This window comes from Amblyomma mixtum, chromosome 9, assembly GCF_055824585.1.
Source record: "Amblyomma mixtum isolate Tamu chromosome 9, ASM5582458v1, whole genome shotgun sequence".
Classification (NCBI taxonomy): Eukaryota; Metazoa; Arthropoda; class Arachnida; order Ixodida; family Ixodidae; genus Amblyomma; species Amblyomma mixtum.
The window spans coordinates 123163650-123180373 of NC_143020.1; the positions used below are offsets into that span (position 1 = coordinate 123163650).

Consider the following 16724-nt stretch of genomic DNA (forward strand, 5'->3'; position numbering starts at 1 on the left):
TACACACTTTCCACCATCACAATTTCGGATAATTATGCTTTCCCGCTGCGAGCTTCGCGAACACTCGCTTTCCCAACGTCCGGTTGCCGCCAAGTTCGAGGAACGCCATTTCAACTCATCTGTTTCTCGTCGTCGCTCCTCATGCCTGCAGCTAGCGTGACAATATGTCAAAGCATGCCGCTGCAGACATGGTACAAAGAGCCACGCACTGTGGCGCGGGTCAGCCTCGCCGTACACACGTGCACACAGGATGCCGCCTAACGACTGAGTCCATGAGGGGAGTTTGACGTCTCCTGTAATCCCCCGCCATTCGGCGCCCCCTCTTCTCCCGCCGGGTTGACTGACCCCTTCCTGTGTGGTTGTGCGGAGGGCCCAAGAAAAAGGGACTTAATGGGCATTCCCATAAAGCGACCGGATGCAGCAAACAACATACGGCACCGCGAACTTCACTCCTCCCAACCAAGAATGTCACACAGACACTTGTTGTCAGTGGGACATTAAAGTTCAGCCACGGTGTCCAACAACAAAAGTACATACACACGCACACACGCGTACGTCGGCTGTCCGGTCAGTCCACCAACACGCACACATGCGCCGGCTGTCCGGTCAGTACACCAGCACGCACACATGCGCGCACACAGCGGATATTTCAACCCGCACACACAAGGCTGGAGACCAATCTGCACATTCCAGAATTCACCATGTCAGATCGGTGCCCCAAACTGGCAGAAATAAATTCTAGCCACCTACATCTCGAAACAACACTTGTTTCTTTTGAGCCTTGCCCAGAAGACTGGACCCAACTTCCGAATTATCCGGGAAAACACGGGTTCTAAAGGCTGCCGCCGCCGTCGGATCAATAGAGCACACCTGCTCCTCGCGGGCCACGAAGATTGCTACTGCCCTCGCGTCTGCATTCTCCACTTCTTTGAATTTTACAGTATGCTCAGGCCTCTCATCGGCTACTTCACATGCAGTTTTGCATTGAGACTCATGCAGCGCTAGCTCTTCGTACAGGTGCCCACCGACGTTCGCTTCAAAGAAAATCGTGCTGTCACGCCTTCTTTTCTGACAACTACCTTCACCAGCTTGCTTCCGCACTTCTGGTAATGATGTATGTTGTGCCATATTGAAACCTACAGGAATGGGCGCATTACCCAAGTCCTCCAGTTCCCTACCTGCTTCGAACAGCGTTACAGCGATCAAATGCGCATTTCTCTTATCCTCGGCATCAAATGCATGCTCATCTTTCCTGGTTAGCCTATGATCATCTGCAATAACATTGGCAGCTTTCGGATCTGCCTCAAGCTCCACCGGAGCCTCAGGTTTGTCTTGAAGAGACTCCCGCGCAGTTTTGAAATCTTCAAAATATGCGCTCTCATTGGCTACATATAGCTGCTCCCTGTCTGGCTGCTCTCGCAGCGAGTGTGTCTCAGGTGTTGCCAACTTCCCTACACCTTCAGCTATAGTATCTGCGGTCACTGCGCAGAGTGTCCGCTCCGGCTGGCTACCGACCTCATCTTTGGCAGCTAGCTTACACTTGCCTGCGAATGGTGTTGCCTCTATTCGCGCGTGCTCTACCTCTTCGTCGAGCATTACGGCTGCCCCAGAGTTTGCGTCAACCTGTTCTGGCCCAGTGCTGAACACCTGTTCACACACAATGCACTCATGTGCCTTCTGGGTCTGCTCTATCTCAGTTTGCTCTGACAGGCAGAGCTTCACAGGCGTGAACAACGCCCCTATGCCCTCAGCCATCTCTCCTGGCACGGCACACACGGTTGGGTCCTGCTGCCTAACCGCTATTTCGGTCCCTGAGGCGACACAGGTTTCAGAACGCTTACCTTTGGCACGCAAATCGCCGCATGCCTGGTCCTCTGTCTTATCTGATTGACTGGCCTTCTCACCAATCATCTCCGATTGGGAACACAGCCTCTCAGGCACCAGCATTTCCACATGGGCTACTAGTTTGCGCACCTCTCTCCTTACAACCGGAACACTTTGTTCTCGCTTCGAGTTCGGGCAGTTAATCATTAGATGCCCAAATTTCATGCAATCAAAGCATTGAATTGCAGCAAATTGGATCGCGCTAGCAATTTTCGGTCCCTGCTTTAATTCCGATTGCATCTGCGCAAGCTTTAACTTTTCCTGCTCAATGAGAAGTTTCAGCTTCTCAATCTCCAGCAGCTGCTCTGCCTTCTGCTCAACCTCAACGCGTCGCATAATGCCCTCCCGATTATACCGTACGGCAGCCATCTCCCTTTTCCGTGCTATCGTTTATAGCACGAAAACACTACACCGACATGGTGAATTCGGAGGAAGCAGAAAGGTCTCCTACCTCGCAGGTTGCTTTCCTCTGCCACGGCAATCTCGTCGCCCTGAGTGACGACAGTGGGCTCCTTGATGCGGATGAGTTGAGCCCCGGCTTTCACAGCAGCTCGCTGACTTGTCCTGCCTCGTTTGACTTGCTGGTCGCCTGGTTCTTCTCTTGAACCTCAACGCGGACGCCTGGTTCCTTCCGCAGCTCACGGATTTGGCACCTCCACGACACGTCGGTCGCCTGGCTCTTTCAGCTCCTCGCTGACTTGAGCCTCCTACGTCCCGTTGACATTAACCAGCAGTCTCATGAAGCTTTCAACGTCGCTCTATGACGCTGACGTTCCTCCTTTAGGACGTACCGCTCTGCAGCTTGTCCACCGACTTGATCCTCCGCCCCTGCGTCAGATACCTCGAGCAGGAAGACGTAGCAAATCCTGTCGCGACTGCGCCAGTTGGATTCCCTCTGTTGATCTCGTAGAGGGAAATTTAGTTAATGATGATTGTTGTAGGATTCTTGACGTCTTGCAGATTCGTTTTGCTCAATCACATTGCAAGAGGACACTTTAGGAGAGGTTAACTTTTTATAACAATTAAAAGCACAAAGGAAGATACAAGCAAGGAGAGAACATATTTACACTTGACTGGCTCGCAGTTCTAGGTGACGAAACCAGCCCTCGGTCCTGCCGAAGCAGCTGGTTTTAAAACCAATGTCCCCGCCCTCGGTGGGAGAATAACCAATCAAGTACTATACAAACATCCACCCAATAACTTACTGGGGAAAGGAAAATACCACCAATCAGCAATTGGGGAAAGAATAACACAACCAATGAATGATTGGGGAAAGAAGGTAACTCAACGCGACACTGTACACATATACACACTTTCCACCATCACAATTTCGGATAATTATGCTTTCCCGCTGCGAGCTTCGCGAACACTCGCTTTCCCAACGTCCGGTTGCCGCCAAGTTCGAGGAACGCCATTTCAACTCATCTGTTTCTCGTCGTCGCTCCTCATGCCTGCAGCTAGCGTGACAATATGTCAAAGCATGCCGCTGCAGACATGGTACAAAGAGCCACGCACTGTGGCGCGGGTCAGCCTCGCCGTACACACGTGCACACAGGATGCCGCCTAACGACTGAGTCCATGAGGGGAGTTTGACGTCTCCTGTAATCCCCCGCCATTCGGCGCCCCCTCTTCTCCCGCCGGGTTGACTGACCCCTTCCTGTGTGGTTGTGCGGAGGGCCCAAGAAAAAGGGACTTAATGGGCATTCCCATAAAGCGACCGGATGCAGCAAACAACATACGGCACCGCGAACTTCACTCACGCTACCCTGCTCCAGGCTCTTGTCCGTTTAAAAATAGTATTAAGATCGACGCCAGCGGGTCTCGTTTGGAACCAGCCAGCACACCTGTTTCCACTGTATATGGCTGCGAGCGACTTCAACGTGATTACTTTCGGGCCTGCCGCCATGGACCGCACGCACTGAGAGGACCCAGGTGACAGCTGGCTTCAATTACGGAGTTTGCCCGGTTGGAATGCAGGACCAAAACCAGACCCCCTTTTTGAAGTGCCTGCACGTGTAGAACGCCGCCGCCGCCTCGGGGAGACGAACGTTATCTTCCCCATTTGCCGTAGCCATGCCGGGGAACAAAGGGCATCGTTTTCTGTGGCTCTGAGGCGTGCCAAGCACCGCGACAAGCTGGCGGACATCATCTCCGACCCAAGCACGAGGAACCACTTACGGCGTTTTCGGGACCTCGCGTCCGGCCACGAGCGGCGGGTGGCATTTGATTATCAGCAGATGTCGGTGACCCGCAGAAACCTTCGACTGGCCGGAGGCCATCACCTACCGCAGTCAATGCTACCTCGACAACCTTCTTTCCCTCAGACTCCACATGTGACGGGGGCGTGGCCCTAAGTGCAGTGGTGTGTTTGTGCGCACAAGTTTGTGTTGTTTGTGATCTGGGCCCCTCCCACCCCGGCGTGGGCGTCCTCAACCTAGGGAATTTAGGGAAGGCGAACAGTATAAATGTCGAGAACGAATGCGGCAGAGCAGCTCACTTCAGAACTCACTAGAGCTCACTTCGCCTCATTTTGAGCTCACTTCAACCCTCTTTTGGAGCCTCACTTCAGTCTCTTATGCTTGTAAAAAGATGTAAATAAACCCTCTTGTAATCTTCCTCCCATCACCTTAACTCTTCGACTTGAGGGCACTCATGTCCTGGTGGTGGTGGGAACGGGTGTCGAAGCTTGACCACGGTTCCGTCAAGCGAGCAGCAGCAGCAGCAGCGAGCTAGCAACGACCCCGAACCGACCCATCTTCGCCAACAACTGGTGGCAGCGTCAACAACTGGTGGCAGCGGTGGGATAGAAGCCCCAACTTCCCCCAGCGCCAACAACTGGTTGGCAGCGGTGTGATGAACCTGGTGACATGGTCCTGCATATGCGGGTGAGTGTTTGGCTTTTGCTTTGGATCCTCCAGGCTTCAAATTCTGGGTTAATAATTTGAACTGCTGGTTGATCGGGTGTTTGTATGTCTGTAGCACAGGGGTAATTGCACAGAATCACCATGAGCGAGCAAAACCAATATTTAAAAGCAGCGACCGTGGACCTGACGAGGTTGTCGAGGACAGAACTGTTGTTCTTGTGCGACGAGTTAAGTGTGGATGTGGAGGAAAGAGCGAAAGATTCGGATATTATCCAGGCAATCAAAAGTTTTGAAACAGAAGAAGAAGATGATTTTGAAATTGCTTGGGATAATACGCACAGGTGGGCAAAAGAACAGGAGCGTAAAAGAGCTGAGGAAGCGGAAAGAGAGGATCGAGAGGCACAGCACCAGGAGCGTATGGAGAAGCTAGCAGCGGAGCTAGAAGAGCTTAAACTCGAGGCTGAGAAAAGGCGGCTCGCAATGCTCAGTGGTCTTAATGGGAACGAAGTAGCAATGAGTAACGCTATCTCCGTCCAGACATGGCCTTCAATGTTCCAGTCCATCGCCGAGTTAGAGAGACATGACGCCATAATACAGGATTGCGAAATGGCGCAAAACCGGCATGGATGGCACACGACAGAGCACGGCCAAAATAGAGAGGCTACAGAGACCGTCTCCGAGTTAGCTAAGTGTAACTCCGTGAGAGCTCGTTCAGAAAACGTGTGGAGAGGGCATGGATGGCGTCGGACAAAGCCGAGCCAAGAGAGACTTTCCAAGCTAGCTAAACAGACCGTCGCCCAGTCAGGTAGTCGCAAACCTGCGAATAAGGGCCGAGAAATAGAGTCTAACCGGCACCCGCGGTTTAGAAAAGAGAGAGCTCCGAAGAGAGGCTGTGCAGTGAGAGTAGGAACCGTGGCCGATTTGGTTAAGCGCGAGGACGCTAGAAAGGGGCCTGTAAAGGCGACTAACCGGCACGGATGTAAAAGGGACAACTTCCCTAAAGGTAGAGGTTTCGAAAAGGAAACAAAGGGAAGCCCTTTAGTGATTGAGAATCGTGGCAACTGTGAGTTAAAGCGTCACTGCGGCGTCAGTGAACAAGCCAATGTTGTGGCTACCTCGGCGAAGCTGGCGTATAAACAGTGTGAAGCTGCTGTTGGGTTAAAACGCAGTATTGAACGCCATGCTGAGACAAAGGACGAGAGCCCGATTATAGATGAGCAGTGCGTTTCAGAGGAAAGCACTGAGAGCGATAAGCCAGCTGCAGAGGACTACCTTCAGGGGAGCGAACTGCTCATTTCCGGGGCAGCTGAAGGACCGTCTGTCAGCTCTGTGGAGATGAACATCTGTTGCGAAGGCAAAGAGGTCAATTATGTGACTAAGGAAGGGTCACGCGATGCATGTCAAGGGCTGGAGGAAACAGTCTTGGCTCATGCGGTGCACGCGGAAAGTCCAAAGCGAAAAAGGAAGAGGGCGAGGACAAAAAGGAAACGGATGAAATGTCAGGCCCTAAATTCACGTGTGCGGACAGGTGCTAGTGTTAGCACAGATGAAAATGCGGCAGAAGGGAAAGAGAAGCCTTCCCGCATTAGAGTTCGCAAGCTTACGGCTAAAGTTGCTGGTCAGGCGACACGCGTGGATTGTTGTAAACCGGACCGCAGTAACAGAAAGGGAAGACCGCATCTTCCAAGCAGAGTAGGAGGGAGGTTTTTCAAAGGGCATCGGCCTGCGGGAAAACCCAGACAACCCGTACCTGACAAGAAGGCGGAAAGGGAAAAGGCAAAGCGGCCCGAGAGACCGGAGGGCGCTAGGTTGCGCGACCCTCAGCGCGTGCGAACACAGGGATTTAGCAACAGAGGCCACGCACGCAGGCGGGTTCACCACGCGCAATTGAAAAGAAGGATGCGTCCTTCACTTTCGGCACTGGATTCCGGGAAGCGCGCAGGGCGAAAAGGTAGCCGAGCTTCGTGCTGGGGGCGAGAACAAAGAACAGCTTCTCGCGCTGGTCGCTGTGCGTCGCCAAGAGCCGGTTCTCGACTTTGCATGCCCTACCAAGGCTTTCTGAGCGTGTCGAGGGGGAGCGGAGACGACAGAGGGAGTCGTAGATGGCTTTTTTCAGTGGCCTTTTGTAGCGACATGACAGCAGTGTCATCAGTCAAAGCGCGACCCCAGCGGGCGCGTCTGAAGGGCTAATCACTTCAACGCGGCGGAGGTGAGTCAGCTTTCACCCCCCCGCGGAGCCATTCGAAGTAGCTGGTTTTTTGTTCCTTTTTTTTTTTTTGGGTGTGCGAAATCATAAAGGGAAAGGCTACTTTGTTTTGAGCTAAAGATTTAGAGTGATTGGACGTTACTGTGTTTTCTCTTAAAATTGAGAAAGATTAAATTCTGAATTAGAAATTAGTGGCAGTTTGCCGTGCTACCGAGAAATAAGGGCACTTAAAGGAGTGTAGCGAAGATTCCTGAGTAGACCATGTGCTGTTTGGATAGTTGGAACCGTTCAGAGCATTTAAGTTTTGCTGTGTTTGAAGGTTGGCACAGGTTTCTTTTGTATCGATAGTAGACTCAGACGTGTCCGACTTGGTTGAGATACCAAGATGTTGTTGCTACATTAACGGCAGAGTAGCTAATGCCTTGCGAAGGCAAAGAAAGTGCGCATAGCTGTGCATATCTGCGTACTCTTGTTTAATGGCGCGTGGTTAGTTATCCGATTGTGGTATTCGGAGATTAACCGAATGAACTGAAAGTGCACAGTTTTGTGGAGAACAGCTGTAGCAGCTTTGTGTATAGGTTATGGTGCCTGACACAATGAGTTTAAGAGAAGTTTTGCGTCAGTACTGGAAGGAGTACGGATTCTGATGAGCAGTCGCATTTTTGTGAGTTTAACTGGAGCAGTTGATTCTCAGTCTCGAGCGATCAAGGTTCTTTGAGAAGAGCCAGAGGATTAAACTGAGCGTGGGCCAAATTTTAAGCAGACTTTCGATATTCGGGTGGTATTAGGGATCAGAGCTTGATTGATAAAGAATGGAGTTTCTATTCAAAATTTGTAGGCTTTGACACACCACCGCTTATCGTACAACGTGGCAGTCTGTCTTTGGCGACCTCAGATGTGACGCGGACGCTCGCTTTGACCCTAAATTCGTGCAAAATTGAGGGGTCAGCATTCTGGAGCAGGATTTTGTTTGGAACTAAAAGGAAGCCTGGTGGGTCTTGAGTGAATTCCAAGCGCTTGCGCGTGGAGCGGTGCTTTGTTGTTTGGAACGTCCCATCTGTGCTTTCCTTTGTTGGTGGTTTGGTGTTTTGTGTTTGCCTTGGGAGTTGATGTTGCAAGCCAAGATATCAACGTGGACGCGAGCCCATCTCTTCCTGCCCAGCGGTGGGGAACGCTGGCCATTCGAGATTTTCCGGGCCGCGGAGGAGCTATTAAGATCGACGCCAGCGGGTCTCGTTTGGAACCAGCCAGCACACCTGTTTCCACTGTATATGGCTGCGAGCGACTTCAACGTGATTACTTTCGGGCCTGCCGCCATGGACCGCACGCACTGAGAGGACCCAGGTGACAGCTGGCTTCAATTACGGAGTTTGCCCGGTTGGAATGCAGGACCAAAACCAGACCCCCTTTTTGAAGTGCCTGCACGTGTAGAACGCCGCCGCCGCCTCGGGGAGACGAACGTTATCTTCCCCATTTGCCGTAGCCATGCCGGGGAACAAAGGGCATCGTTTTCTGTGGCTCTGAGGCGTGCCAAGCACCGCGACAAGCTGGCGGACATCATCTCCGACCCAAGCACGAGGAACCACTTACGGCGTTTTCGGGACCTCGCGTCCGGCCACGAGCGGCGGGTGGCATTTGATTATCAGCAGATGTCGGTGACCCGCAGAAACCTTCGACTGGCCGGAGGCCATCACCTACCGCAGTCAATGCTACCTCGACAACCTTCTTTCCCTCAGACTCCACATGTGACGGGGGCGTGGCCCTAAGTGCAGTGGTGTGTTTGTGCGCACAAGTTTGTGTTGTTTGTGATCTGGGCCCCTCCCACCCCGGCGTGGGCGTCCTCAACCTAGGGAATTTAGGGAAGGCGAACAGTATAAATGTCGAGAACGAATGCGGCAGAGCAGCTCACTTCAGAACTCACTAGAGCTCACTTCGCCTCATTTTGAGCTCACTTCAACCCTCTTTTGGAGCCTCACTTCAGTCTCTTATGCTTGTAAAAAGATGTAAATAAACCCTCTTGTAATCTTCCTCCCATCACCTTAACTCTTCGACTTGAGGGCACTCATGTCCTGGTGGTGGTGGGAACGGGTGTCGAAGCTTGACCACGGTTCCGTCAAGCGAGCAGCAGCAGCAGCAGCGAGCTAGCAACGACCCCGAACCGACCCATCTTCGCCAACAACTGGTGGCAGCGTCAACAATAGCCTTTGCGATGTTTAATGGCTGTTTTTACAGTGTGCAAGAGGCAGGCATTGCATGCTCGCCAATCGCATCTTATAGGAGATGGACAGTTTATGCGACGATATAACTGCAATAGCTAAAAAAAAAACTACTTTGGCGAAATATGTATTGGTCAAAAAATTGGGCATTTTGTGTCACTCTCAAAAACGAGCGCTTACAGGATTTTGTCTTTTTGCTGAAAAAAAAAACGAGAATACCCGAATTTCGAAAAATTTTGCTGAATAAACCGATTTGTGCCCGAATTGGAACTAAAAAAAAATCGCCCGATTTTAGAGCAGGCTGCGCGAAAATAACAGAAAACCCGCATAAGCATGACAAATCTACACACGATCAACTATGCAGAATAATGGGTGCCGGGGCATGAGCAAACATCTGCAGAGAGATGTGGAGCAACGTTCCAAATATAATAAAAATAAAACTAGCTCTCAGCTCAGATATTAACCAATGGCGCGAGTGTAGAGGGTATGCTTTTCAGACGAATGAAATTACGCTAACTTTTCAGCCAGTGAATAATAGTTCAGAAACATTTTACCTTCGAGTTCGTGGCCTGCATTTGCCGCATCTGCGGCTCTTCTGCGTTACCGAGTGTTCTCCGTAAACTACGTGTAAGTCTGCGTTCAGTGATCAGTATACCTGAGTAGGGGCATGACAATGCGATTCGCCCTTACCAAGCGTGGACTACTGCGAACTGAAAGCTCGCACCAAAGGTTCTCGCTTAGAAGGACGCAAACGACAGTTTTCTTTCCAGAAAGGCACATCGCTACCACTTTTTTGGAGGAACAGAGCCTTGGTGTATACCGTAGAAGGAACGTGCGCGTTTGTCGGCGAAATGAGATGTTTCTGCACAGGCAGAGTTGGCCGTGAAAAGGAGGCCAAGTAAGTGAAGGCGAGTTTTCGACGTTGACAGAAAGCGGTCAGCAAGGGCTCTTCGAGGGAGTTGGGATGGGGGGGAGGGGTAGGCACTTCACAAGGAAATGCCTAAAAACCGCTTCCAAGCCATATATACTCTAAATAACCCTAAATGCTTTTCGGAACTAGCGTTGCTGAAACTTGCCAGCAAAACCTTTCACTGGACTTGCTTTCCTTCAAAACCAATGGCGGCGACGTGTTTAAAAATCACTCTTGAAGGGGGACAATGCAGTTGGAAAAGTGCATGGCTATCCACTCCCTTTAAATCGACCACTGTTCAGTGGATGGACTGGGGGAAGACTAAGCGCAGGTCCTGAAATTCAGTTCGAAGGGTTTTGTACCACAGGAACAAAAATCATGCAGAAACCATCGAAGATGAATATCTATAGTAAGCGATGATCGGCGAACTCAGGCATGGGAAAAATTCCTCGCGGGTGATTCATGAAGAGGCAACGAGGCGTCAAGGACAGCCGGCGACGGTGGCAACGGCGCGTCGCCGGCAATGGCGGCATCAAATGGCTGAGTCTGCTCTCGGTTCGCCGGACGGAGCTGCATGGCCGCTCCCTTCCTCCATTTGGAAACTCAAGATGGAGGGTTAGACTGAAAGGCGGCCGCGGCCTCAAAAGAAGTGGCACGGATCTCCTTTTTCCGACATGGAGGACGAGGTCAGTCATCATCACCAGCTGAGAGACGGGTGGAAATTCCGTTCCCACAGGGGCTTCGAACGGAAGACTTGGTGAAATCTCCAACAATACAGCGTTCGATGACTCGACCTTCACCCCTTGCCATCGACAGAGCTATTCTCACTTTAACAGAGCTGCGAGAGTGCGTCAACACTGCCTCCTGCCGTGGGCGTGCCCCCAGTGTCCACAACTGACCGCCTGATTGGACAGCTTTCACAGAAATTCACCCATTTAATTGAATTTCAGGATATGCACTGTGCACACTCTCCCCCCAATACATCCACTGATCAGTGGCAAATTTAAGGGGGGTGGACAGCCATCCCGCGAAATGCATTGCCTCCTTCAAGAATCACCATAAACTTGTCGCCACCAGAGGTCTTGAAGGAAAGCAAGTCCAATGAAAGTCTTTGCTGGCAACGCTGAGCAGCGCTAGTCTGGGGAATACTTATATCGATGTGCTCCTCCCTCGTTTGAAAAAAAAAAGTAAAATAAATCTACTGTACAATTAATTTTCTCCGTAACTGTCCTGCTCTCTCGAGTCCGACGCCATCGTATCGATTCGGGACCTGCGGGTCTGAATGAGCCGGACAACCCAAAGGCCTCTAACAGCTAGCGTATCCCGCTGAATTAGCCGTGCATGTCCGTCGAACACCGAAATCCAACAAAAGTACCAGCAGTACTCCGTAGATATCCAGCTCAAGATTTAGACGATGTTGGATGATGCATCCATGACTTCCTTGCGAGATTTTTTGGACAAGTAAAGCAAATATTTTGTCTGGGCAATCAACGATGTCACACTAATATGCTGTACACGATGTTCTCTTTGTTCAGCACTCTGCGCAACTTATACAGTATATAGTGTTGGGGACCCGCCGCGGTGACTCAGTGGTTACGGCGCTAGGCTGCTGACCCGAAAGACGCGGGTTCGATCCCGGCCACGGCGGTCGAATTTCGATGAAAGCGAAATTCTAGAGGCCCATGTACTGTGCGATGTCAGTGCACGTTAAAGAACCCCAGGTGGTCGAAATTTCCGGAGCCCGTCACTACGCGGCGTCTCTCATAGCCCGAGTTGCTTTCGGACGTTAAACCCCAATAAAACAACTATATAGCGTTGGGCGCTTTCTCGACACGTGAACGACGGCGTTCTTCCAATTCTTCCTGGGTGAGGATACGCTTTGGTGGCATTTCCGAGAGTAAAAACTTCTCTATTCAGCGAGCGGGTTCCAATTTCGGGAAGTCGTTGGCCAGGGCTTCCCTTGTGGCACGGTCGACCAGCCACTTGAGGTGCATGGTCGAGGTCGGATGCGGAGAGGGCGGCCTCCTACTGGTCCATGGTTCGCTTGGGGATGCGGGGGATGATAGTGGGGCTATTTTGGCAAGCCGATAGCACGTGGTAGGATGTGTCTGGGTCCTCCCCGCAGTAAAGACGTCCTGTTGGGAAGACATTCTTTCTTGTGGAGGAGTTGTGTTGTCATCAGTGTGCATGTTTGTAGTCACGGAGTGTGCAGTCTTTGCGTTTGTTGAAGTGGTTGGAGGGAATGAGGGTATTTTTGAGAGCTCTTTAGCTACTACAGCGGGCAACAACGCAACACTCCTTCCTGTCACGAACACGCTGCATACCGGACGCGAGAAATCATACAATCATTCGCTCTTACTCGCCGCTAAACCACGAGACCTTGCTTCCTCCGCCCCTACCAAAACCCTCTACCCTGGGAGCTCTACCTTCTCTATTGGTGACGTCATTCGGTTAGATGATTCGCTTTAAAATTTGTTAAACCACATCAAGTGCTACGTTCCCATGACAACAAGGTGAAGACCTGTTTTGTGTAACATGTCATGTGCTACCAACAATCACATACTGCAACCTTATTAAATATAGTTGTTTTGTGGCATAATGAGTGTGGCTACTAATGGTGGATACGCCCAGAAATTGCGGAGGCTCGATGGTTAGCGCGCTCGGCAGCTCAACCGGAGGGGGCAGGTTATATTCAGGACGCGGATGGAGGCAAAACTGAAAAGGTGCGCTCTACGAAATCATTCCAGAGCCCTCCACTGCGGCACCTCTTCCTGCCTTCCTTCTTTCATTCCCTATTTCATCACCCCCCCCCCGGCGCAGTTGAGGTGTAGAGCATGCAGGAAGTTACCGCGCCTTTCGTTTCCTCATAACCAATTTAACAAAAGCGCGTCGACTGGGGTTCCTCGTCAATAACGGCTGTCAACGGGAAAGAAAAACATCTCCTAAATTTATAAAAAGAGGCGAGTGGTACTCGTTTTCTGATGTTTAACGGCCTGGACGTCGAGTCTGCAATAGCACAGCGGCCAGTTCACACCCGAAAACGACACCAATTGCAACGCCACGCGCGTTGGTAAGTACCGCGGCACCGTAAACCTGCGGCGTGAACCTGGGCTATGACTCCGCTGTATCGAAGACAGAGCTTCCACAGACGCCGCTTCCTTCCGGGGCTGCGCCCCGGAGCCGTATTCGCGCATTGCTGCGACCAATGCCCCCCCTTCGGCGCAGGATGCCCGCCACAGCTCACTAAACCGCGTCGCATCCTGTCGCACAAGGTACGGGAAGCACATCGGTGGCTTTTACACGCGCGCCTGAGCACGTGGCGACATCAGCGGCGGAGGGGGAAGCCGACTGCATGTCCGTCGCCGCAGTTATTCTGTTCAGCAGCGCTGAAGGCGAGTGCGCGCCCTGTAGAGTGCCTTGTTCCGAGAGCTGTGGATTAATGCCTTCTGGCGTTGAAGAGCAAGTGGGATTAGCCTCACATTACGTATACGATGGAAATGTTTAACGCTATTCCAGTTGAATAGCGTGGATACAACTTCGAGAGGTGCCAATGGACGATTGACGTCGGACCTAGGGAAGGAAAGGCGCAGTAACAGTCTCCCTTCTCGGTGCACACCGAGGCGATATGAAAGGGATGAAGGAGGTAGTGGAGAAATAAGAGAAAAAGAGGCACCGTTCGCAATAATTTCAACCACCTTGGGTCCTTTTGGCGAGCGTTCACATTGCACAGCACACGGGCGCCTTTTGCGTTTCACTTCCGTCGAAACGCGGTCGGGATTGAACCCGCGGCCTCCTACGGCGCAGTAGCCGAGCGCCATAGCTACTGAGCCAACGCGGCGGGTAAAAGTGAGAACGGCTGGTGCTGCTCGCAGAAACAACGGCCGAACGATAAAAATATTCACGCGTGATTTCCCCCCGTGCACCTTAGAAATCCATTACGGAGCCCATAGAGAGAACGCGCACTGCACAGAACGGGCCAAGTTGACATACGGAGGCCCGCTTCCGGTCTACGAGACGGCCCCTCTGGGCGGAAGTGGGATAGCGGAAGCAGAACGGCGAGCTGCTTTGCGTCGGTGACTTGTGCGGACGGCCTGTTCCAACCCCGGCTGTTGCGCTCGGCAGGAGCAGCAGCTTGCGGGTTTGATCTCGACAGCCGCTTTCCGATGGAGGCGAAATAAAAAAAAAATTACAGACCTGGCAATACAAATGAGGAGGCAAAAGCTTCATGTAAGGCCAGCTCTAAGGTCCAGTGCACAAGAGCGCTTGCTTCACTAAGATGCTTTGATCACTGGCCGAGCTCGAATGACAATTAAGGAGACGCGGCAATAGGTGAGGGAACTCTATAACTTTGAAGACCCACTGTACAGATGGGATTGCGCACAGACTTCGCATTGGTCCACAACTGCGCACTCGTGCTCCTGCGGCATGCTTTGTCACTGCGGCCAGGAGGATACATGCATAAATTTAGGCGCATAAATTTGCCCTCGATATACGCGCACAGGTGTTGTGAGCGTTTTCCACAATTGTACTGTACTGTCCGAGCCACTGCGGGAAAATGCAAATGAATGATTGACCTCTGGCAATTCACAGGGTTCCAAATCTCTCTCAAGATTGCTCTGTCATCTGTGTGGTTTGCATACGGTTTCAGAACGTCCAAAGTTCCAACCACACCTGAAGACAGAACAAAAATGTATTTACTTTTTTTATTCTATTTATCATTGTTATTATTCAGAATTTGGGTTCATGCTGTTAAAAATGCAGCATGAACTCAAATTCAGAATAATAACAACAATAAATGGAATAAAAATAAAAATTCAACACAGGTGGAGAGAGAAATCCTAAACAACCTGCCGCGAGCTCTCAATGTCTGTGGAGAGAGAGCAAAATCTAGAAGGGCCCCTACACGCGGAGGTCGTATACCGTTCCGCCGTGATTAAGGAAAACACGGAGAAGGAAACAGGGACAGACACTACAAGTGTTGACTTTCAACAGCGCGTTTATTGGAAAGACTTCACAAATAAATTCTTTGGCTCGCCAAACCATAACCAAAAGAGGTTTATAATAGTTATAAGGCTGCGTCTACAGCCGAAAGACCTAGCGCCTGATTTAAGCCCGGATTAGAATTGGGATCTCTTCCTGAACATGAGAGTTTGAAACCGCATTTCAGGGCAAAATTGGCGCTCACCGGACTTGACTGTAAACTGCACCCCAACATTGATGTTACCGGCAAGTTTTGATTTCATATCACATGCACAGATCCGAACGTTAATTCACCACTGCACATATACCCAATAAATGCCAACAGAGTGCGAAAGCAGCTTGAGCCATCACCAGCCACTCCCACATTCCAGCACGTGTGTGCAGTTGTCGTGTATATAGTATGGCCAGTTCTTATTCACAGCACGGGGGCATCTTATGTGTCGGCAGTGCATTAAAAGCTGTCGATGCCTTTGCCGGAAGTGACGGTACTTCCAGCCTTTCCAGCCAGTGGAAATTATCCGTTCTGGGGGCACCACTTTCCTCCACTCAGTGGGCGAATTTTATGAGCCGCACATTTCTTTACCCGATGAGGATTTTCATGCTGTCGCATGAAATGACGTCATCTCCGGACAACGGGGGCAACGAATGACGAACAGGAGGAACCATGCAGGCGAATGCCGGAGCATCTGCTGTGGACAAAAAAGCGGACGTGCCGCTCGCGACCGCAGTCAAGCGTTCATTGTGTGGGCGTGGTTGAGTGGCACCGGTAGCTCCGCTAGCTTTCCCGGTATACCGCTTGGGCCCGCCTCGACGCTTGGCTGCAGCCGTGAACTTAACGAGGGGCCACGCATTTCGTGGTGCGTGTCAGACCCCCGAGCTTTTCAGTGGAAGCCGACGGGGTGACCAGCGATCAGTCCGCTTCCTCCGCATAGCACCGTCAGGATTTTTTTTCACGCCTTGTTACGTACTACACAGCAGATAACAGAGACCATGCCACCGTAGCTGTGGCCTTGTGGTTGAGCATCCGCCTCGCATGCAGGAGATGCGGGGTTCGATCCCCAGTGCCGCCGGGTATACCCAACGGTGATACGATGGGTGCAAGCTTTCCCCTGGCCTGGTGCTCGGCTTAGTCAGGGTGAAGTGCTGGGGAAATGGGTCTTTAGAACCCAGCTTGAGTAGAAGAAAAAAAAACCTTGCGGCATGGCCCTCTTTGTCCACAGGTAAAGATTCATCACCATCACGTACATAGATCATGCCACTGCATTTAGCATATTAGTTCTACGAAGAGCACATATGAGTATACTAGAAGGCAAAATGAAGCATTGGCCTTCAGCAAAAACGTCAGATCGGGCAATACACGAATTAAACTGACCTTGCTTTTGTTTCTGATAGTAAGGAAAACCGGATGCTGTGCACTTGTTTAAATACACGGTAGTTTTCTTTAAGTTCGCGTTCTAATGGAGTTATTAGCACTACTGCCTTTGAAGAGATGTTTGATATTTTTATTTAAAACAATCGCACACATCGCTCCCTCCAGATTCACTTTGATATTTTTTTATGCTGGCCGCGGGGCCATTACAGGAAGGGTACACTACACAAGAAGGATGATATAAACATCGACTCTACAAACAAAAGATACACAAATGCAAAAAAAAACGTACGAT

General features: G+C 51.1%; 2 protein-coding genes across 2 annotated transcripts in view; both read left to right on the forward strand.

Moving 5' to 3' along the window:
- Positions 1-16724, forward strand: part of insc (spindle orientation adaptor protein inscuteable) — a 69808-nt gene that overhangs the window by 1762 nt on the left and 51322 nt on the right. The gene's annotated exons all lie outside the window — the stretch shown is intronic.
- LOC149331065 (uncharacterized) lies at positions 6084-6938 on the forward strand. Its single transcript, XM_089561291.1, has one exon. It carries the CDS (start codon positions 6084-6086, stop codon positions 6936-6938), a length of 855 nt encoding a protein of 284 aa, XP_089417417.1.